This window comes from Chiloscyllium plagiosum, unplaced genomic scaffold (genome assembly GCF_037043375.1).
Source record: "Chiloscyllium plagiosum isolate Xiang-an unplaced genomic scaffold, Cpla_swu_hap1 HiC_scaffold_1, whole genome shotgun sequence".
Lineage (NCBI taxonomy): Eukaryota > Metazoa > Chordata > Chondrichthyes > Orectolobiformes > Hemiscylliidae > Chiloscyllium > Chiloscyllium plagiosum.
Window position 1 is genome coordinate 4,311,768 of NW_028270139.1, and position 24,896 is coordinate 4,336,663.

Genomic DNA, 24,896 nt, shown 5'->3' on the forward strand with positions numbered 1-24,896 from the left:
TATGACACCAAACAGGGTTGAGCTTTCCCCCTGCGACCCCATTCACTCCAGTTAGTTAGGATCCTAACACTCAGTCAAATACTGCCTTGATGGCAAGGATGGTCTCCCTCACCTCACCTATGGACTGCAGCTCTTTTGTCCGTGTTTGAAACGATGTTATAGCAAGGTCAGTCGCTAAGCATTTGTGAGTAGGTTATTCCTTTGCAAATGACATTTGATGACACTGGTGGCACCCTTTCCATCACTTTGCTGATGATCAAGATCTGATGGGGCATTATTTGGCCAGGTTGGGTTTGTCCTGCTGTTTGTGTACAGGACAATTCCCCACGTTTCTGGGTAGATGCCTGTGTTGTAGTTGTACTGGAATAAATGGGCTGGTGGTGTGGTTAGTTCTGAGCACAAATCTTCAGTACTATTGCTGCAGTGTTGTCCAGGGTCCACAGTCTTTGCATTGCACCTGAGAAGGTATCTTCAGTCTTATTTTTTTTCCAATAAACTACAGTGAACTGAACTGATTGAAGCCTGGAATCTGCCAGGCTTGAACCTCAGGATGAGGCTGAGACAGCTCACTCACTCACAGGGGCACCGCTGGCTGAAAATGGATGTGTGCACCATTTTTACACGCCAGTCTATCCGCTGCTGGCAAAGGTGCTACACGCTCCAACCCGTTCTGAGTCACCGTAACCACAAACGTGTTACTTAATTCACAGGTAAACACACTTATTTTTTTAAATTAAAGAAAAGGTGCGTTCAGGTCCGAATCAAAGGCAAATCTCTGCCTTTGGGAAAGTGACACTTTCCCGGGGAGCTCAGGGCTGGAATTGGAGAAAGAGCTACCGCCACCTTTTGTTGTCTCTGGGCCATGGAGTTTCCTGTGGGCAGAGGAATATTTCGGAAGTTGCTGAGAAGGTAGTTATTTCCTCCGGTGTGCTGTGTGGAAGGTGGAGGTGGTGCGGGCTCTCTCTCTCTCTCACACACACACACACAGACAGACTGTGCTGTGCTGGCAGCTCTGACTCCCCTCTGCACACTAACACATTCCGTATGATGATGGCGGAAGCCTGGCTTGAGGAGGAAGAGGAGGAGGAGGAGGTGCGAGGGGCGATCGACAGGGACCCCGGCTCCAGGCACAACTCGGTGGCTCCTGCCCGGCGTCTGGGCAACACCTCCTCAGGTAAAAACACCCCCAGCAAAGCCGCTCTCTCGGTGCCTGGCTCAAATCACCGGGAAATAAAGAGCTCTCCCAGATATTATCCGCCAACCGCTGGAGTTACTTTTTCTCTCTTTTTTATTGGAAAGCTCCTGTCACTCCCCCCCTTCCCCCCCCCTCCCCAAGACCGTTCAAGCTCTCGGTGAGTTTGGGGCCCCGCTTAATCATCGGTGTCTTAAACAGCGGGAGGGGGAACCGGGTCGTGTACCAAATGCAGCAAAAACATCTCCCCTCCCCTCCCCTCCCCTCCCCAGAATTAGACCGTCTCCACGCCGCCCCAGTTGACAAGTGGCGAGCACTTTGTGGCTTTGGCATTTGGGGAGGGGGGGGGGGGTGAGAGAGTTAGTTTGGGAGGGATTGCAAGACAGGACAACGAATTGAGTCATGGGGCGGGGGAACCAGCCGGGGAAAAAAGATCAAAGGTGACTCATCAGTCTGTAACTCCGCTTTGATCCCGAGGTTCAGATTTCCTCTCTTGAGTTTATAGCCATAATTTAGTATCAGTTTGTGTCGTTGCACCGTGATGATTAGGAGTGGAATTATCAACTGTGAGGGATTTGTCATTTAATCAACACAGGTCCAAGGTGGGACTTGAACTCTGATCTTCTGAGCCAGAGGTAGGGGCACCGGCGCTGCCCAGCAGAGGTTCATTGCGGACTTGTACAATCGGGGTCCACTGTTAATTCCAGGGAATAGATAGGCCAGTGCGTGTCTGTCCCACCTCCCCACCCCAATCACTGTGTACAGTATTTTCATAATATACTGACTTTCATGAGCAATGTGTCCTCCAATCCTTTGTCTGCGTTTCAAGTCTTTGTGTTAGCCAGCATAAAATCAAAAATCACATGACACTGGTTATAGTCCAACAGGTTTATTTTTGAAACTGCAGGCTTTTGCAGCTCCTGCTCCTTCCTCAGGCAGCTAGTGAGAGAGAATACATTGGACGCAGAATTTATAAATAAAAGATCAAAGGGTCATACAACTGATGTGAATGTATTGAACAAACCTAGGTGGCTTTCATACGTCTTTCATCACTTCGAGTGGAAGTACAGGTTTCTATTGACTGATATGTAAACCCCTGTCCCAAGATAGCTTCAGGTTTTCTCGGAATAAAGGTGACATGTTCAGTCAGACGATGCATTTTAGGAGTGAGGTCATGGTTCAAGTTTGTTTGTATCTCATCCTGGAGCCAGACTGGTTTTATTTCCAAAGTAGGAATTTATAAAATGCCATATTGACTGACTGTCTACAGAGTGTGTGCTTTTTGAACAAATCAGAATGTATCTGCAAATATAAATTCACCCCATGGATTTATGTGTGTGGGAGATAGTGTGTGCGTGCTTGAGAGGGAGGGAGTGTATGTGTGTGAGAATATGTGTGCTTGAGAGAGAGTGTGAGGGAGTATATGTGTGTAAGAGTGTGTGCTTGAGAGAGAGTGTGAGGGAGTATATGTGTGTATACGAGAGAGGGTCTGTGTGAGTGTGTGTTTGAGAGAGTGTGAGGGAGTAAATGCATGTGAGAGAGGATCTGCACATATGCACACCCCCCCACCCCATATACACACACACACACTCTCTCTCTCTCTCTCTCTCACACACACACACACACACACACACACACACACACACATATATTATGGAGTGAATTTTCATTTGCAGATACATTCTATTTTGTCTAAAAAACACTCAATCTGTGGACAGTCAGTCAATGTGGCATTTTATAAATTCCTACTTTGAAAATAAAACCAGTCTGACTCCAGGATGAAATACAAACAGACTTGAACCATGACCTCACTCCTAACATGCATCGTCTGACCGAAGATGTCACCTTTATTCTGAGAAAGCTGAAATTACCTTGGGAGAGGGGTTTACATATTATCAAAAACTGCACCTCCATTCTAACTGATTAAAGATTTAATAGCCACCTAGATTTGTTCAATACATTAAGACCATAAGACATAGGAGCGGAAGTAAGGCCATTCGGCCCATCGAGTCCACTCCGCCATTCAATCATGGCTGATGGGCATTTCAACTCCACTTACCCGCATTCTCCTCATAGCCCTTAATTCCCATTCTCATCAGTCATATGAGCCTTTGATCTATAACTTATAAATTCTCTGTCCGAAGTATTCTCTATCACCAGCTTGTGAGGAGGGAGCTGGGGCTCCGAACAGTTGTGATTTCAAGTAAACCCCCGATGTTGTAATTTTGTACTTTGTCCACCCCAGTCCAACACCAGCACGTTCACACCTTAGCCGGGATAGTGATTGAAAACAGTTAGGAAGACAGAACACATTTGAGCACAATATTGTAAAGTTCTGTGCTACCAAGCGACTACAGTTTGTATCAGAAATTACTGGATAACTATCAGCCAACTCAGCACTGTTGAACTGGGATGTTAACAGATGTGCATACATTCCAAATCACTTCTGTAACTGAATTGTATATTGTTTTCAGACACATGCATTTACCTCCTTCCAAAAAGGTCAAAGTATTGAAAAGAAAAGAAATGATAATCAACTCTTGAATTCCAGTCAGTTTGGCTGCAACTTTGGCACTTAACTCAGCTACATAAAACCTTGCTGCAGTGTAAATCTAGTACTGTACAACAGTGGGAGGTTAATGTACTCATAGGAAAATCAGGCAAACTGGACACTAGTCACATTACATAATGGTTTACACTCACCTGACTGTTAGCATTCAAAGAAAGATTGTCTGAGGTCATTTGCTACATCCCAACTCTCTCTGGTGTTTCTGCAATATGATTATTTTGTCACCTGTGTTCCTCCTGTCCATTATCCACTCCTGGCCACTCTTCATGTGTACAGATTGTATCTGCAAAATGGGCAAGACTCAGAATTTAGTCATCTCCTTAATGTACCTCCTCATTGTACTTTCCATGTGGGCCATTTTATGGAAATATGAACAGTAGTCCAAGCAGATTTCCATCCTTTTCTCCTCCCCTAATGCAGCAACATTGGCCAATTGTAGCTGCACCCGATGTGGCCTCCTCTATATTGGGGAGACAGGCCGCCTACTTGCGGAACATTTCAGAGAACACCTCTGGGACACCCGGACCAACCAACCCAACCATCCCGTAGTCCGACACTTTAACTCCCCCTCCTACTCCACCAAGGACATGCAGGTCCTTAGACTCCTCCATCGCCAGACCATGGCAACACGACGGTTGGAGGAAGAGCGCCTCATCTTCTACCTGGGAACCCTCCAACCACAAGGGATGAACTCAGATTTCTCCAGTTTCCTCATTTCCCCTCCCCCCACCTTGTCTCAGTCAAATCCCTCGAACTCAGCACCACCTTCCTAACCTGCAATCATCTTCCTGACCTCTCCGCCCCCACCCCACTCCGGCCTATCACCCTCACCTTGACCTCCCTCCACCTATCGCATTTCCGACGCCCCTCCCCCAAGTCCCTCCTCCCTACCTTTTATCTTAGCCTGCTGGACACACTTTCCTCATTCCTGAAGAAGGGCTTATGCCCGAAACGTCGATTCTCCTGTTCCCTGGATGCTGCCTGACCTGCTGCGCTTTTCCAGCAACACATTTTCAGCTCTGATCTCCAGCATCTGCAGACCTCACTTTCTCCCCCAAGTGTAGCTCTCTACCTGTTGCCCTGAGAATTACTGACATGAGGTCATATGCTTCAATACAGATCGGAACAAATACAAAACTTCTTGGGTTGCATTGCTCAGTACTCGTACTTTAACTTAAGATCATTAAGAGAGCTCTCCAAAGGAACCTATTTGTTATCATTTAAAAAGTAGGCCACTTCAACTATGCTTTACTATTCAATATGATTGTGATCTTCCTCAATTCCACTTTCCAGTCCGATGTCCATCCCTTCATTGCTTAGTATCAAAATAGATCAGGCTCTATCCCAAATGTAATAAATTATTGAGCATCCGCACCCTCATGAGAGAATTCTAAAGAGTCACAGCCTTTTGAGTGAAGAAGTTTTAAATGACTGATCTCTTACTCTGAGATCGTGACTCTTAGTTCTACTCCCAGATAGGGGAAACATTCTCCAAGCATCTATCTTGTCGAATCCCTTAAGAATCTTACATGTTTAATTGAGATCACTGGTCGTGCTTCCAAACTCCAGGGAATAAAGGCTTGGACTATTCAACCTTTCCTCATAGGGCAGTCTCCTGATCCCAGAAACCAGAAATTGAACCGTCATTGCATTGTCTCAAAGACAAGTATATCCACTATTCAGTAAGGAGACTGAAACTGTATGTGTTCTCACCAAGACCCTATATAATTCAATATGCCATTTCACTCTTAAACTCCAATTCTTTTATTTGTTATTGAATTAGTGAATGTAGTTAATGAATTATTATTAAACTTTCTGACCTCGAGCTCTCCTCATTTTATTATCCAACTGAAATTTGTTTCTTTCAACTTAATAATGCTACAGGTTTCTTCTGTTATCTTTCATTTATGTTTCCCTAACAAGACCTATGAAAATGATGAAAAATAAAGTTAAAAGATGTTACATTTGTACTGATCCTACTTAATGAGCTGTATTATCAGAATAAACTGCAGTGTTAGCTCATATTGAGATAAAGTTCCACAGGCACTATCCCGAAGCAAATAGTACCAGGCCTGGTTCATCAGAAGAAGCATCCAAACTCTAACCGCACCAAGGTCAATGGAATCAGTGGACGTAAGAGCAAAAAAGAGACCAGTTGTAGAACTCAAATTGGCAGAAATTTGTAATTAAACATAGGATTTCTGGTCTGAAGTAGAAACAGAATATCCTGGGAATGCTCAGCAAGTCTGGTAGAAACAGTTAACCTTTCAATTAATGTTTTATCAAATAGTCCAGCGATTCTGATTTTAATTTCAGGTTTCCAGCAACTTTAATCTGTGCTATTTTGCTTTTGATCATTCTGGTTGTTGGTTTAATACATAGCACATTTACAAATTGATTTATAAAGGACATGATTTGGAGATTTATAAAGGAGTTTATATCACTAAGATTTTGTCATGTAAATTAACAATCCTAGATGTGCATCTTGATATATTAATCTATTTTGAGGATATCTGATCTCTGAGGAATGGCAACTCAGGACAGGACTTATACACTTAGTGGTAAGGTCCAAGGGAGTGTGCTGAACAACGAGCCCTTGGAGTGCAGGTTCATAGTTCATGGAAAGTGGAGTCGCAGGTAGGTAGGATAGTGAAGGTGGTGTTTGGTTTGCTTGCCTTTATTGGTCAGGGCATAGAGTGTTGGAGTTGAGAGGTTATGTTGCAGTTGTATAGGACATTGGGTAGGCCCCTGTTGGAATATTGTGTGCAGTTCTGGGTCTCCTTCCTATCGGAAAGATGTTGTGAAACTTGAAAGGGTTCAGAAAAGATTTACAAGGATGTTGCTGGGGTTGGAGGATTTGAGCTATATGGAGAGGCTGAATAGGTTGGGCCTATTTTCCCTGCAGCGTCGGAGGCTGAAGGGTGACATTAGAGGTGTATAAAATCGTGAGGGGCACGGATAAGGTACAGGTAGTTCTGGGATAATGCACATACTGGCAGCGCAATTCCAATCATAGAATCCCTACTGTGTGGAAACAGAACATTGGACCCAACAAGTCAACATTGACCCTCTGAACAGTATCCCACCAAGATCTATTACTTTACATTATCCCTGACTAATGTACCTAACCTACACATCCCTGAATACTATCGGCAATTTAGCTTGGCCAATTCACCTAACCTGCACATCTTTGGACTGTGGGAGCACCTATAGTGAAACCCACACCGACACAGGGAGAATGTGCAAACTTCACACCGACAGTCGCCCGAAGCTGGAATCGAACCTGGGTCCCTGGTCCTGTGATGCAGCAGTGCTAACCGCTGAGCCACCATGCCGAGATTTGCTTATAATGTCGCTGAGGAATTAAGGAACAAAATTTTTGAGAATGCTTACCTCTATTTGCAATAGCGCGTTTTCAGCATTGATTGTTTTGCCTGCTTCGTTCTGTGCATGTCCCAATGTCAGTTGCCAACAGAGTAGCTTACTGTGAGATGTACTGTACAGAGAGCAGCTTTCTGAGTGAGATACACTACTCCTAGATTCTCCCTTATTTTGAAAAAAATGAAGGGGCGTAGTGACAAGAATGTTAGCAAGAAGTGTCCTGGTGGTAAGCGCAAAAGAAAGGCTATAACACTGGAAGAGAAGCTAGATGTTATAAAGGGTTTTGAGCGTAAGGACAGAATATATGATTTAGCTCACTTAATAGGAATGAGAGAGTCTACGTTATGCACCATGATGAGCCTCTGACCCTGCATTAACAATATTTTTTAAATGTACTGTTTTAAATTTACATTTGTTTATTTAATAAGTATGATTTAAACCTTCACTCAGGCTGTCCTATACTTTGTGTTAGACGTTTGGGTGATTCTTGAGCGATTGTGAGTGATATTTTTTGCTGGTCTGCCCCAACCCCACTTTTCCCAGAGGCTCCATTATTTCCATTAAACGATTTTCTATTAAGCGAGGTTTCACTGAATGCAACTACGGCATTATTGGAGAACTACCTGCAAATAGACGAGGTCTTTTGCCTAGAGTAGGGGATTCCAAAACTAAAAGGCATGGGTTTGAGGTGAGAGGGGAAAGATTTAAAAAGGACCTGAGGAGCAATTTTTTCACGCAGAGAGTGGTGCGTGTATGGAATGAGCTGTCAGAGGAAGTGGTGGAGGCTGGTACAATTACAACATTTAAAAGGCACCTGGATGGGTATATGCATAGTAAGGGATTAGAGGGATATGGGCCAAGTGCTGGCAAGTGGGATGAGATTAATCTAGGATATCTGGTCGGCATAGATGAGTTAAATGAAGGGTCTTTTTCTGTGCTATACATCTCAATGACTGTATAACTGTGATAAATCATGCAAGTGAAACTTGAGCAGTTTATATCCTCAAAGTTTGTGCGAAGATTTGTAGCTCGGGTGCTCGTTGTTGTGGTTCTGTTCGCCGAGCTGGAAGTTTTTGTTGCAAACGTTTCGTCCCCTGGCTAGGCGACATCATCAGTGCTTGGGAGCCTCCTGCGAAGCGCTTCTTTGATGTTTCCTCCGGTGTTTATAGTGGTCTGTCCCTGCCGCTTCCGGTTGTCAGTTTCAGCTGTCCGCTGTAGTGGTTGGTATATTGGGTCCAGGTCGATGTGTTTGTTGATGGAGTTTGTGGATGAATGCCATGCCTCTAGGAATTCCCTGGCTGTTCTCTGTCTGGCTTGCCCTATGATAGTAGTGTTGTCCCAGTCGAATTCATGTTGCTTGTTGTCTGCGTGTGTGGCTACTAAGGATAGCTGGTCGTGTCGTTTTGTGGCTAGTTGATGTTCATGTATGCGGATTGTTAGCTGTCTTCCTGTTTGTCCTATATAGTGTTTAGTGCAGTCCTTGCATGGTATTTTGTACACTACATTAGTTTTGCTCATGTTGGGTATCGGGTCCTTCGTTCTGGTGAGTTGTTGTCTGAGCGTGGCTGTTGGTTTGTGTGCCGTTATGAGTCCTAGGGGTCGCAGTAGTCTGGCAGTCAGTTCCAAGATGCTCCTGATGTATGGTAGTGTGGCTAGTCCTTTTGGTTGCAACATGAATGCGACTGGGACAACACTACTATCATAGGGCAAGCCAGACAGAGAACAGCCAGGGAATTCCGAGAGGCATGGCATTCATCCACAAACTCCATCAACAAACACATCGACCTGGACCCAATATACCAACCACTACAGCAGACAGCTGAAACTGACAACCGGAAGCGGCAGGGACAGACCACTATAAACACCGGAGGAAACATCAAAGAAGCGCTTCGCAGGAGGCTCCCAAGCACTGATGATGTCGCCTAGTCAGGGGACGAAACGTTTGCAACAAAAACTTCCAGCTCGGCGAACAGAGCCACAACAGTTTATATCCTCACGCATATTGCCTATAATTTATTTCTAAGACACATCTCAAATCCTTATTACCTCCCTGAAAGTTTATCATTGTGATCTATAACTCATGATGACAAAGATGACAGTAAAATGAAATACTTTACATTATTGAGGAAGGTGTGGCAGGAGGTAATGGTTTTAGTTTGAAATATTTACAGTTTTACAAATATAACACTGTGTCTTATACAATGTGTACTGTATTTGTTATTTGCCTACTTAAGGTGAAGCATGGCCGTGAGGTGCAATATGCTTAAGTCTTCAATCACTTTTGACTTAATTACCCTCTAATCTGTGTCATACTGCCATTGGTTTAATTAGCAGCTAACAGTTAAACAGCTCACATCACTCATGGTTCATGAGGTATGTAACACTTTCCTTCAACTATACAAAATTGGTTCTTGTACCAGCTGTTGATTGTAACTTGCATTGCTTCTTTTACTTGACCTCATACTTTTTTCAATATGAACATTATGCAGCATATTGCCTCCACTAGCTATTTCTCTGCTTATACCATCACCTCTGAAATAGGCTCCATTATTAATCTTCTCCTCCTTCAGTTTTATATGCTACTGTATTGTTGAAAACATCAACTATACGATGCACCATTTCCTTTAACAGCAACAGCCTGCAATTGTATTGCTTCTGGAATATAGTACAGTGTCCTGAAGCATTGTGCACACTGCAATGGGGAATAGCTAAAATAAATCAAAAAACTGTGGATGCTGGAAATCTGAAACTAAAACCGGGTCATTGGACTCAAAACATCAACTCTGCTTTCTCTCCACTGATGCTACCAGACATGCTGAGTTTCTCCAGCTATTTATTTTTTGGCAAAGTTGGTTAGCTGAGATAATCACAAGCAAAATGGAAGTGTATTCCGAAGACAGGAGGTGTTGATAACGCAGAAGGGCTTTGGGAGAAAGTTTAAAAGCACACAGAAATGATGGCTGACAAACTGCTGCTGTGTTGAAAGTAAGGGGCCAGTGTTAGGCTGAAGGAGAAAGTCTGAGGACATAGAGCTGGAAGAGGATTTGTAAACGCTTTCAAGGATTTTAAATTCTCTGATGTGGGTACACCTACAATGAGCTGCTCAACAACTGTAAGCAGCTGATGGCTGCTATGACTGGATTACAGAGAGGCGAGCAAGTGCTGTTGTCATTCTGTACCAACAATAAGTTGGACTGAAGGATCTGTTTCTATGCTGTATGACTCTATAAGCGGTGTAACTACAGTTCATGGAGGTATGATGTAAGTTCAGATCAAGCTCCAGGGTTTAGGGTGAGTTGTGTGTATTGTGCTGCTTAAACATTCTGTTACCTTCTATTCATCTTAGCTTAATGCTCAACTAATGACTAACCTCCTTAGGAATAAGTAGAGTCCTTGTCGGCTTACACCCTCATACTTTATCTCCAATGTTTCTACTCACTGTTGTTGGTTGCTTGTTCTGTCATGATATTTTAGTTTTCTAGAATACTACTTCTTTAGTTCTAACATATTATTAACGAGTTTTGAGATTTGTATTAAAAAAAATGGTCCATGCCACCAGTACTTCATCTGGAGGCTCATTGATGATGTTGCCTATTAGGGTGACGAAACATCTGAAAATGAACCTTCCAGCTCAGCAAGCAAGCCAACATCTGACATATTATATACCTCTCTGCCTTCTCTTTTCTTCTCTGTTCAACTTGTTTTCTATTCTTCAATTTAAAGTGCCACAGAAGATAAATACAGAAGTATATATTTTGAAAACTGTTTTCCTTATCTTGCTTCTTTTGTAAGAATATTGATACCAAACTTGACACCAAATAAGGCTGCATTGTAAACCATTGATAGCGTTTGCCCAAGTTTAAACATGCATCTTGTTTTTATGCTGTATGTGTCCATAGAATCTGTTGCGATCGCTGTGTAGACAGAGTAAAATACATGTGTATTTACATTTCCTGTGACTGGTGAGAAGAATCACACAATAAGATTTCAAATTTTATGACGATCACTGCAACAAACATAGTCCAAAACAAGTTGTCTACCAGCCATCCAGTAGGTAACCTATCTAGAGAGAGGATCCCCACTTAACTTAATGACTGGAAATCCTCCCCAGCTTTTTACTAGACTGTCTCCCTTGGAAATTTTGTTCTCTAGGAACTAGTCTGAAGCTATTCTCACCTACCAGTGGCTTTATTCCTTTTTACTTCTTTAGCTGGGGTAACTTCTACTCCCCAAATTGACTTTCACACTGAGGGTTACCCTGGGAATTCCTCCCTTTAGCCAAAGCTAGGCAAATTCTTTGAACCTCCTGCAAATCTTCCAAAACTTGGCCCTTTTAATTCCGTGAGGAATTCTAACCCATGTTCTGTGAGGTGGACAATAAAGATTAGCTGCCTCTAATTCACTGCTCTCCAGGTGTCAGATTCTTGCAGATTCTCTAGCTCTGAAGTTCAGGCATCTCTTGGGAAACCCACAGCTTAATTGTACAATGGCTTCCTATGTACAATTTGTTGCTAAAGCCCATCCCTATAGCAAACTGAATCACATGGACCATGTATTCCAGACTGGACTAATTAACTAACCATTTAGCTCCCAACTTCATTCTATCTATTCTAATCTGAAGTTCAGTAGATGATTAAATGAGAATGTTCTTTACTGCCATTCTCTTTGCCTTCTGTTATGTGTTACAAATGATCACACTTCTTCCTTAGTGCAGTCTGTACAATTTTACAGTATCCTTGATTATTCTTAATTAGTTCAGAGTCAATAACTATGTCAATAGCAACACAGTTGACAGTCCCTGTGATTTTGGAACTTGATAAGTTGTAAGATAATAATTGAGATGAAATCCTGTTACGATTTTTCACAAGTGGCTTCAGCGTTTTCTTCTGTTTTTAGAATCTTGTGTTACACTATCAATAGGATGTTAACTTAGAAACACAGTTCCTCAACCACTTTGCTCTGGTCTAAATTTTGAATCTCCATTTTTTGTTTTTTTTTTAATGCCCAGGTCAGTAAGGAAAGTGTCAGTCACTTAAGAACTGAATCTCTCCTTTCTCTTCACTACTTTAAGAATTTCCTGAAGGTCCATCAAAAAATGCTGGTTCTCATTTCTAGCGTGTTCAAAAATTAATTCCAATCCTTCACCTTACTCTGCATGAACTTTGGCCCCAGGTTTGATTCCCTCAGCCTATTGTTTGTGTGGAGTTAGTACATTCTCCCCGTGTTTGCGTGGGCTTCCTCTGGGTGCTCTTTCCACACAGTCCAAAGATTTGCAGGTTGGGTGGATTTGTCATGCTAAATTGCCCATAGTGTCCAGACATGTGTGGATTAGGTAGATTAGCCATAGGGAATGCAGTGTTACAAGGATAGGGTAAGGGCCGTGGGATGTTCAGAGGGTTTTTGTGGACTTTTTTGGCCTGCTTCCACACTGTAGGGATTCCAATTTATAAATATAAAATACTTTTAATCCCTGATGTTTTGATTCCTATCAAAGCAAATACAGTTGAAGGTCCTGGTTTGTCACTAGTGCCACCCATTTGTCTAACTTTTCCTGTCGTAATGCCATACATGCTGACAGATGTTACCACTTTGTGTTTAAATTCCAGCAATCTGCCTTCGCATAGCTTCACTTCTGGCAAAACTAACAAGGAGTTTGAATCATATTTACCCTGTGTATGCTCAACTGACTTCTGAAAAGCCAAGTGCCTTCTCATTTCTGCTGTTCCCTTTGTTGTAACTAAGTGATTTATTCCTGATCATTTCTCATATCTCTCCATTTCCTGTGGCTTGCAAGTATAGTTTTGTTGCCATCTGTGTGTTTGCAGGATAGTTTGTAACATTCAGATATTACAGCATTGTCTTGTCTTAGAAGGTTTATGGTCTTTTAGTGGAAACTTATTCTAAAAGGGATGCTGTATTTCAATTCTTCTCTAAACATCTCTGTAAGGGTTTTTAAATCTTGCTCAAGCTGCATCACTATATACCAATCAAATACCATGTATTTTTCCCGAGAAAATTCCACAAATATCTGATTATGTCTCTTTCTCAGATTTCTAAACATCTGCCTGTAACTTTCTAGCATTAACTCTTGACATAGAGCACAGTAGTCTTATCCACATCACAGTCTGCGGCTTGTTCACCTGAAAATACTTCATAACAAAGTTGTCCAAATTTCTCCGTACTGTTATAACTTTGTAGGAATGTAGTCAAACATACTGAATTTAGATAAACATACTGAATTTAGATAAACAGACTGAATTTAGATACTGAATAAATATTCCTTGCCAAATCAAACGCATGAATTGAAGTTAACTCATTGTCATATCCTTCTGCTACTTCTTGTTCGCAAAATTTGAAGTCTTTCGATATCCACTTCAAAATTTTGCAATTTAAGATTTTCCTATTTGAAATTTTTCCTTTTTCTCTTTGAAACACAAAGTATTCCTGCTGTTTTGTTCTTTGGAATTTGAATTCAAGCATTTTGTTCCATTTTCTCTTGCTTTCTCAAATTTCATTTGCTTCATTTACAACCAAATCCTCACCAAGTCAATCTGAGTGCCATCTTCTTCAAAGATTTCTGCCTCTTTAGTAGATTTCTCTTAAGTCTGTTTGCAACTTTTCTGCTCTCACTTTTCACATTAACTTTTGCATGATGCCCAATTATGTGAGGAATGTTTCCATAATGGGTGAAACTACATTATCTTTTCGATGATGGCATGTGCAACATAGTACAATGAAGGGTATGTAGGCCAGTCTGACCTTAGAGTAGGATAAAAGGCCGGCATAATATCGCAGGTCGAAGAGCCTGGCCTGTACTGTGCTGTACTGTTCTATGTTCTATGATGAGTATCACAAAAATCACTTCTTTTGTTTAAACTCGAGAAAATCCCAATGACTTTTGGTCTGTGGATTCAGAATCCCCAATTTGTTGTTTCTGGTTAAGTTTTAAAAGTTAAGTTGTTTTATAAAAAAAGTCTTAATTTGAATTTTGAGTGACTGAACAGAAGGATCACACAACAAGATTTTAAGTTTTAAGACTTTGTGTGGTAAACAAACTAAAACCAACATTGCCTAAGCACAATTCAACAGGGACCTTCTATGCTAAATTACAGAACAGCTCTCCTTTAACATTTTTTTAAAAAATGACTGGAAAAATCCTCCACAGTTATATTTTACACAGTCCCTGACATGAACACTTAATTCACCAGGAACATGTCCAAACTTGCTTCCTTTTTAGTTTTGCAACTGGCTATTTTCCAAACTCCAAAAGGACTTTTAACAATGATTGTTGCACTGAGAACGTCTCCCTCCTGCTTCAGTTTAAGTCTTCACTGACATGGTGTCTTCAATAATGAGAGCACAAGCTCTCCCTCCATATTCTGTGCGGTAAGCAATTTACTCAAGTTGGTTTTATTTCTGCTGATTCAGAAATTGGAAATACGTGCTTGAAAGATTAAGGGCTCTCTCAGGAGAACCTGCAAGTTGATGCTAAAGTGGTTTCCTGTGGGCTGTTCCTAAATCACAATTCCATAGCAACTTGAATCATGTGGCAACATGAATGATCCGTCCAGATAGAAAAACTGTAAGACCTTTAGACCCCCAACTTTATCTAGAAATTAAATGGACAGTTTAATGTGTAACTCTTCCCAAAAAACAGGCTTTCCTAACATCTCCCTGTGACACTTGGAGATAATCCATCTGCCCAAAGTCAGTACAGGAACTGTTAGTGGCTTACGGGTGTAAATATCTTGCACCTTCCTTTTGTTAAAACACTCCTCTCTCTCCCCCAAGCTATCCAAATATCTTGTTGTAGGATTCAGAGCATGTCACATGATTCATTCATTCCTTCATTTGACCCTAAATTAAAGAGAGTTTCGAAAACATCTTATCAATTTACTATTTCTAACAGAATAGATCCAATTATCCAACTATTGCTCCACATCAAGATGTAACCTTCATCGCACATTTTGATCCTGACTCTTCATAAATTGCTAAGGAAAGCTCAAGGTCTTTATAGGTTGCTAGTCACACTCATTATCCTAGATGGTTGTTACATCCTGATAACAGTTAATGTGAATAAAACCCATAAATGAGAGAGTTACAACAAAATGTTAAGCACCAATTTGTTCATCGTCTAGTGTCATCTTTTTCCCCCTTTCTGTTCAAATTTCTTATCACCATCTTGGGCCCATTTTATTGTCCAAAAAAAACAACTAGCACAAATCACACACGCTACACTTCCAGCAGAAGCAACATAGCACAGTCATGTGTGTTGTACTCTGACACGCAAATACTGAAGTGTTCTGGAAAATAATAACAAATCATTTCTTTATTTGTAACCACAGTACAAATTCACAAGCAATTTATAAGTAGAGGGAAGACAAAATTGTACTTGTGAGAGATTAAACTTGATCCTAAATCGACATACCTTGCACCCATCCTATGAGAGCCATCAAGTATGGAGTTCCCTGACAATATCAATAAAATGGGAAGGCATTATAATTGTGAGGTTTCTGTTGTACCACTTGGAGTCTTGAGCACATTACGACCAATCTTGGTGCTTTATAAAGGAAGGAAACCATGTTAAAGGTCTATCATTTAAATTTTTAAGAAAACAATAAAATGTCAGATTAATTGATGTTTAGAAGTTGATTCAGCTTTGCTGTCCTGACTTATGTGAAATCATTAAATTCAGCCACAGTAGTACTGCTTATCTATACTTCTCTATTATCTCTACTTTGCTATTGACCTCATTAATTGTAATGTCTCACAAAGGTGATCACATAAGTAGCTGAAGCATGTGGACTGGAAGATTCTAGACTAGATCTCCTGATGGTGATGATTCCATTAATCCAAGGTGGCCCAGTATTGCCTCAATTTACTTGAAAGAAAATAGGCTGGGGGCGGGCAAAATCCATTAGAAGTGGCACCTACATTCCCCATCGATTGATCTCTGCTGGAAATGTGTGTCCATGTCAGCTGAAGACAAGATGGAGTTTTGTAAGGAAATGTTGGGCATCATCAATAAAAGCTGTCTGGTTGAAATACCAAATGCTAGTCGGTGTCAGTGAAACCATTCTGCATCAAGTGAACTTGTAATTGATCAGGAAAGCCAACAAGATAGAGTGAAAGTGCAATTCAAAAGTGTTTGTGAACGTCAGCAGGACCCCTCCTTTATAGATTGCTTTTTACTAACAAATTATTCTCTTTGAAGTAGTGCACATAGTACCCTTTGTACTTGGTGACTCACTTCCAAGCATATTTCACATTTTTTTATACTTTGAAGCAGTGTGCTGGTAGTTGGAACATGTAAGTCATCATGTATCAAGGGGCAGATAGAATAGTATTTTGTTAGCAAAGCATTAGCAAAAAGCGAATAACTACTGTGAGATCTGTACTTCAGTCACAATTTCTTGTTCCTCTAATGGCTCATTGAGAGATGAGCTGCTGCTGTCTTTCTGCAACAATTACTCAAGGGTTGTGGTGGATGAACCCTCGGATATTCTCGGGTTACAAAAGGTGAGGAAGCAAACCAGGTACTAGTTCGTAATTGTTGTCCGGTCATTCCTATTGGAGAAGTGTGCAGGTGAATATCATGAGGTCAGAATTGGGTTCTATTAAGTCTCTATTATAGCATGTTAGAGACAAAAAACTGCAGATGCTGGAATCCAAATTAGACAAGGAGGAGACTGGAGGAATACAGCAAGCCAGGCAGCATCAGGAGATGGAGAAGTCGACATTTTGGATATAACCCTTCTTCAGGAAATGGTCTGTTGGCATTCATTGACATGGAGAATGTGTATGAAGGGTTAAAAGCTCACCCACTGGTGAGGAAACGGCAGCCCACCAGGATGGGATCCTTAAAAGTAAAAATATACTGTTCCTGTCACTATCAGTTTGACTTGGAGTCTCAGCGGGGGAGAAGTTTGAATTCAGAGAAGGATGATTCAGGCTGAGAATAGAACCAGTATTGAGGCTGGTATTGATAATAATTTTCCTTCTTAGCGGGTGAAAGATATTTGCAACATAATTTTATGAAGAGAGCTTTGTATAGAACTGTATATCTGAGAGCTGAACATCATTGTCTGGTTTCCAGTCTTAATATAAGCAAAGTGACAAAGATGAGGATTCCAAGAAAAAGGCTAGTATTAACTTATTATTTCAGCTTCTCGGAAGCTGAATTGCTTAATCATGTGTTTTTATTTTACTGGCAATATAACGAATTTGTCACAATGTTTGACAAAAAAAAATGTTGATGGAATCAATAGTGACTGGAAGGCGAAAGTTGCTGGCATCCCATCAAACATATGGTGCTTAACTACAAACAGCGTTTGTCTGCTAATTGAGTGTCCATTAACAGTGACGATCATGATGACAGAAAGCAATTAGCTGGTGTGATCAACAATATAAAACTGAAACCTTGTTTGCTTTTCAAAAAAGGGTTATATATTTTAAAAATCAATTTGAATTGAAAATGTTTTCTCCCTGATGGCTGTGGTGCATGACAGAAAGTTCCAGTGTGCTCTGAGGAGTAATAAGTCACCGGACATGGTCAATGCAAACATTTGTTTTGTTGGGGAGATAACTAAACATTGGCCTGGAATTCACTGAAGGGGAATGTGTTACGATGAGTGCCGAGAGTTGGATATTCTTCCCTTGTTTTTAAGCAAAATGTAGTTTTAGGCTGCAAGTTGTTGGGAATGAGAGTTGATCTTGTTGTGGTGTAGCCTGTTCAATGGGCTGTCTGAAATAGTCTGTCTGCTTAATCAGTTGCACTTAGTGATAGAGGAAAATAACAGAGCACACAGTGAATAAGAAAGAAGGTGAATTCAAGTCAAACCAGGGTCAGAAAAGAGAATTAAAGAGGAAAGTATTGGATTAAGGATGGAGAAGGACAAAATGGAGAAACAAATCTTAAACGTAAGAAATCTCTACAAGCAACTATGTGTAGGAATGAAGCTCAGTACAAGTGCAGGGCATAAATTACATAATTGAAAGTGCCTTTGCATCATGAAAGACCTGTCCTAACTTGCTACAATAAGTTCAGTTCATATTTATAGTGCTATTGGAGCTGTTTATTGACATTCACGGGAATTCTGGCTGTGAGATCTTAGTTTACTAGGTGAGTTATATTCTTCATTTACCAGTTCTCACAATTCACAATCTAGAACATATCCCTTCCTCACCTGAAATTCTGCATTTTTTTTGTCCTCTGCACTAATAATACTGCACACTTTCAACTGATGGCCCAGTGTGTGACACCATTTCAAGCTGTTGGTCAGATATCCAGAAATCAAAAAGAAAATGTTTTAATGTGAAAACAAGTCAGCTTTTGCTCCTTTTTTACAACATGACTTTTGTACTGTTTTAATTTACTATTGCTTAAAGGGAATACACCTGAAGTCTATAGGAAAGGCCTGGTTTGCTTGGTGTTCTCTTTGAATTCAGCTGCAATTAAGCTAAAAGGTAAAAATAAGTCTGGTGTGAAGATTTCATATATTATTGGAGGCGAGCGAATTATAATTTTTGTTAGTTAAAATGACATTTCCTCATTTGTCCCATTTTATATTACTGTGGGTCTCTAACAGTTCTTTCAGATTTTTCTTTGGTTGCTGTTAATTTTTCATGTCCACGTTAATCAGTTGCAAAATATAACCAGGTATTACTTGAGACAATCAGAGTTGAGAGGAATGCATTGATTTTACCAATTAATTCTTATGGATAACTGAAGTCATGGAAAACTGAAGTGATAAATTCTTCATTCAATAATCATCTTCAAAATGCGACAATAGAACAAATGAAAGTGATAGGGGAATGAAAACACCTGTGTTTGTTCATAGCATAGATGACCATCTATAACTGAGGTGCTACATTATCATTGTATCTTGGATGGTATTAACCCATAACCTTCAGAGCCAGTACATTCCATATGGACTGTGCCAGGACTGAATGGTTAGAGTCACATCTGCAGACATTATCTTCATTTTAATGCCTTGTGTGTTCAGTGATTGATTGTCCAATAAACTCTGTGAAAAACATATATTCTGTTATAGTCAATTTTAAATAGACTGTGTCTCAGTAACTGCTGAAAGGCTTTTGCCTGAAACGTCGATTTTCCTGCTCCTCGTATGCTGCCTGACCTGCTGTGCTTTTCCAGCACGACTCTAATCTTGACTATGCTTTGATCTTGTCAATGTAATCTAAAAGGTTAATGTGAACATGTAAGTAAGAGTTTATCTTTATATGCCTTATGTAAGTAAGAGTTTATCTTGAGTGCAAAAATTTGGTTCTCTCTGACAACCGAACTTTAGAGGTGCAGTCTTGACCTGCATTAATGCTCAGAATGCAAGGGGGTAGCTGGTGAATCTGCGATTGAAAGGTCCCCAATTCTCATGAACTTATAACTGACCCCTCATAGAGAAGTCATTGCCATTTGTAAAATAGAGGGATATAGTAGGAGCTAGAGAGCTAATGTGTGATTGGTGAAGTAGCCACTGGTTAGGAAAGTAAATGCTAGCAGGCAGGGAGTCATTGCAAAGCATTTACCAGGGCCCCAGAGCCGAGTTGAAGGGTTGGATCTGGTATAAGGTGGGGGGGAGGGGAGATGAGGAAGGAAGCTGGTGAAGTCAACATTGATCCTGCGTACTTGGAGGGTCCCAAGGCGGAAAATGTGGTGTTCTTCCTCCGGGCATCAGGTGGTTAGGGTTTGACGATGGAGGAGGCCCAGGACCTGCGTGTCCTTGGGGGAGTGGGAGTGGGAGGGGGAACTGAAGTGTTCAGTCACAGGGAGGTGGGGTTGGTTGGTGCGGGTGTCCCAGGGATGTTCCCTGAATCAATCTGCAAGGTGAGGGCCGGGGAGTGGGGGATGATGGTTTCTGTCGTGGTGCGTTCAGAGGAGTGGGCTTCAAGGGCAGTGGTGCAGGAAGTGGAGGAGATGCGCCGGAGGGCAGTGACCACATGGGAGGGGAAATTGTGGTCCTTGAGGGAACATTACTCATTACCTTCCCTTGCTGTATAATCTGTGTTTCAGGTGGTGACATCGAAGCATGGATCAGTTATCTTATGCCTGTTGTATCAATTTAAATGTTGTTGGTCTGGGAGACTTGGTTTCCTTGTGAGTTGCGGCTTTAAGTTTGGAGAGTTAATAATTATTGTAGCTATTGATAAATCCTTCAAATTCGACTTCTGTCTGAGTTCAAAAACCCTGTACCTCACCTCAAATACTAACGCTATTATTACAACATGGCTACATCACCGAATAAATGATTTTGCGAGAAAGGAACAGTAAATTGTGGAAATCAACAAGAAGGCCTCAATCTCAAGTAGAGTCCTCAAAAAACAATTTTGATTCCTGGCCTGAATATAGACAGTATTTACTGTGTTTAAATAAAATGTAACATCTGCTGACATCAAAAGACTCCTGCAATATTTACCCATCTCTCTTCGACCCAACCAGAGGAGCAGATAGTGTTGGTAACAAGTGGATGAGTAACAGGTGAAAAGAACAGCGAGGGGTTAAAACAGCATGTGGAACACAGCAGCCAAAAAACCAGGAAAAGGAATAGCATGATCATTGCCATTAACTGCATGCTTTGAGCAGTTTGCAGGCCTGAACCAGGCTGAACAGTGGTCAAACGGACGCTACAGCAGTTTGTAAGGTATCACACCACATTGAGACTGGCTACAAAGCCTTGATGGAGCAGGGCAGTTCTCTTCTACATTTTGGGAGCTTCTGCAGAAGAAATCATCAAACAAGGGAGCAGTGAATAAACAGTGACATATGATTAAGTGGTTAAAACATTTGATGCCTACTTTAGTCACAGATTGGTTGAGTGGGTAATGCTGAAGATGTACACCTCGCTTTCTGGGAGAGAATGTTGATTCATATATTAATGATTTGTAATGATTAGCATCAAAATGAGTATCAGTGAATTTAAAGGACAAATAATACAAGAGCAAATCACTTTGGGGTCTTATTCAAATCATTGTTGAGTTTTTGCTGTTGAGAGATGACATTTTATGTTTTCCTTTTTAATGGGTGTGGACAATGCTAGTAAGACTATCATTAGTTGTCCATCTCTAACGTCATTGAACTAAATGGCTTGCTCAGCATCTCAGAAGACAGTTAAGAGACAACTACGTTACTGTGGGTCTGGAGACACGTAAAGGTGACCTGGGGGCTGGATCTATGTAAATCCAGTCACTTTTGCACTAAATCACCATCTTTTCAAACTTGATATTGCTGAAGGTCTTTCAGTTGACCATGCAGGGGAGGTTAATAAACAGTAACTTGAGGAGACACTTAGACTTCTTGGCAAAAGAATGACCAACTCCATGCAATTCATCAAATCCCTGAAGTAAAAATGTGGCTGCACTGAAATGTGGGAAGAAGACACAGTGGTCACAGTAGCCCAGAGTTAGGAAAGGGCAGCATAAGGGTGAGGATGGTCCTGGTAAAACTGCAGACAGCCACCTTCATAAAAGGGTGGGTTATTTTAAAGCAGTTTGGCTCAGCCAGAAGCTAACGTTTCACGTTTTTAAAAAGGTCTCTGAAGGTTAACTATCCAAGAATTTTTCCATTTGAGAGATGGTATATATATGGGTGAGATTAAGGGCTGAGCCAGAAGTTATTGGAGCACAGGGATTTTGGTCAATGGGTATCAAACTTGTTTTGAGCTGGAGTTTTGGTTCTTCGGAATGGAGAACTGCAGGAGCAGTAAAATCCTCAGCCTCTGCAACTTCAAGTCATTGTACAAATAACTGCCATACTTCAACATAAAGAGAGGACACCCACCGAAGCCTTGAATGTAATCTGGAACCAGGTGGTTCACTTTAAAGTGGTCAAACTCGGACAGATTTCTAGCTAACTTACACAAGGGAAGAATGGGAAACCAAGGGAAGCCTCAAGAGTTCACAGGTGAAGTTCCACAGTTGTTCAGAATAATCCGAACATGGTTTAGAACATCACATCCTGAAGCAAAGTCTGTGTGTTTGGTCACACTGAGAAAAGTTCCTCACCATTTCTTTCAGGAGGTAAGGCAGGGAGTTGACGAAATGTTAGAATAATGAGTTGCCTTACCTGTAGTGCACCTACAAGCTGGTGCTGAGCAATATTTGCAGCGCCAAGTTCAAATCTCTGGGCATCTTGCGCTTTTGAATAAATTTGTTGAAATGAAACTCATCCAGTATTGTCTGTGGATGAGAGTTTGGCAAAACTTCGTAATCATTGATCTGCAACGGGCACCAACAGGAAGAAGCTCAAGAAAGAAGCAGTTTGGCCAGCTACAAAAGAGAGCTAAAAGTAGAGGAGTTGGAGGGTGAAGTTACAAGTGCAGACAAAGTGAAAGGAAGAGGCCCACAAAGTTTTCTTGTGAGGAAGCAAAGGAGATCTCCGTCAGGCAGAGGTTGGTCTTTCTGTCTGGGAGAAAAGTCAACAAACTCTGGGGTGCATCCAAGTTAGATGAAAAAGCCTGAGGCAGGAAAGCCTCTGTGACTAGCTTGGACATGCCAAAGAGAAGGTGTTTTTCCAAAAGAAGCCAAACCGTGAAACAAGGTTTTATTGATTGTTTGGTTGGTTGAAAAAATATCTCTGGTAATCTGTACCATCAAGACTGGTGAGCCATGGGGAGAAAGAGAGTTCATTAAAGTGTCCCTCGTTGATAATGATTGAATCTATGAAACTTTAAAGTGATTACTATCATCGAGTAGGACTCCTGATTTATCTAGTACACATAAAAAGAATTTGACAGAACTGTGCAGCTCTGTAATGCCATACATACGAAGGAGAATATTCAGTAATGTCAATTAAATTTACCTAAATTAAATTAATTTTTTGTATTATTTGCCTGTTAATTTATGTTTAACTTGTATTGGTAATGATGAGAATTAAAGTAGAACACACAATAAGTGATTCATTTGGGAGTCATTTGGTAAATGTTGATGTTATGGTTTTTAGTCTCTCCATGGGGTTCAAAACAAGCCGGTTTAACAGAAACACTGAACAAGTCAGAAGTTGCACTGTTTGAATTTTTATCTCAGGCTGCATTCAAAGTTAGTGGCAGACTGACAGGCCCCATCACTGGAAGGTGCAGAGTGGAAAGATTGTTTACTGCAGGCCTTGCAAAGCCATGAATTCCTGATTGTAACAATTTCAGTCAATGGAGCCCTTTTTTGAAAAAAAAGATGACACTGCTTTTTCTCCCAGTGGATGTTCTTATTGAAACGTCTTAAAACAAGTTGGAATGGATTTACAAGTTCCTGCTGTTAATCTAGTCAGAAGAATGGAATGAAAGAATTTGTGCATGAAACCACATCAGGCATGAGCTTAGAGCTCATCCAAAAATATACGAAGGAAATGGTGACCTTCTTTGTGAATTAGCTTGTTTACAGTGTACCAACATAAACAGTCTTTCTGCACACAGAGCATATTGTCACTTCAGCACAGTATGTGAAAGCAGTAGGAGGGTAATGATTTAAACTGAGGCCTGAACCACAGGCTAGATCATAAACAGCTGTGTTCATGTTGACTTCAGTGAAGCTAACTCAGCCTGAGCTTGCGGCACTGACCTTCTGCTCTTTGTGTGAGATTTGGTGCTTCATATTGATAGTCAGCTCAGACGATTGCTATCACCACTGAGCCCACTCCTGTACTCCCCCAAATGCATCTTCCAGCAGGAGTTGCTCAATAATGATCAGGAATGAAACCTCAGAATTGAGGCTTTACTGGAATAAACCTGATCGTGATCTAGTTTACAGGTACAGAGCTTCAGAAAAATGTCTAATGCAGATGGTCTCCCCACTGAGCTTAGTTACATTGACAGAGACTGGCGATCAAGCATATGATTAACTGGCTTTCTTACCAGGCAGTAAAACATAGTACTTTCGTTTAGATCCATGGTGCGAAGATAAACAAACTCATCAGAAATCATCAGTTCTGTAAGATGGGTCACTCAACCCCAAAACATTAACTCTGATTTCTCGCCACAGATGCTGCCAGACCTGCTGAGCTGTTCCAGCAACTTCTGTTTTTGAAACTCATTTGAAGTGGGCGGCATGGTGGCTCGGTGGTTAGCACTGCTGCCTCACAACATCAGTGACCTGGGTTCAATTCCAGCTTCAGGCAACTGTCTGTGTGGAGTTTGCACATTCTCCCCGTGTCTGCGTGGGTTTCCTCCGGGTGCTCCGGTTTCCTCCCACAGTCACAAAGGTTTGCAGGTCAGGTGAATTGGCCATGCTAAATTTCCCATAGCGTTCAGAGATGTATAGGTTAGGTGCATTAGTCAGGGGGAATGTAGAGTAATAGGGTAGGGGAATGGGTTTGGATGGGTTATTCTTTGGAGGGTCGGTGTGGACGTGATGGCCAAATAGCCTGTAGGGATTCTGTGATTCTGTGAAGGTTATCCCTGGCAACCCATGGGCAAGGACCAAAAACTAACTGTCCAGAACCATGAAATTCACTTGGTCACAAACTTTCTTCAGGCAAATGACCCTGCCACTGTGTCCACGCTCATTCAAGTGTCGTGAGATCTGGTTGACCCTGAATTGCACACAAAATGGTTAATTGGCAGTCCATCCAGTGGCAAACAATTATTAAAGTCCATTTTGTTTTTCACTGTCTAATGAGAGAGTAGTCATCTCTCTAATGAGAAAGCAGAGCTATGGTCCTCTAGGATTATGGAAACTTTACCTTCTACCTTTTAAGAGCAGTGTGTTTAGAAATATAGAACTTAATCCAGTATGGCCTAATGAAGGAGA

At 41.3% G+C, this 24,896-nt stretch overlaps 1 protein-coding gene across 1 annotated transcript in view; it reads left to right on the forward strand.

Moving 5' to 3' along the window:
- The first annotated feature begins 746 nt into the window (after positions 1-746).
- Positions 747-24,896, forward strand: part of sh3d19 (SH3 domain containing 19) — a 145,939-nt gene continuing 121,789 nt past the window's right edge. Inside the window, exon 1 of the mRNA XM_043699673.2 lies at positions 747-1,174. Coding sequence (XP_043555608.2) covers positions 1,045-1,174 — 130 coding nt within the window. The 5' untranslated portion in view covers positions 747-1,044. The remainder of the gene's footprint in view (positions 1,175-24,896) is intronic.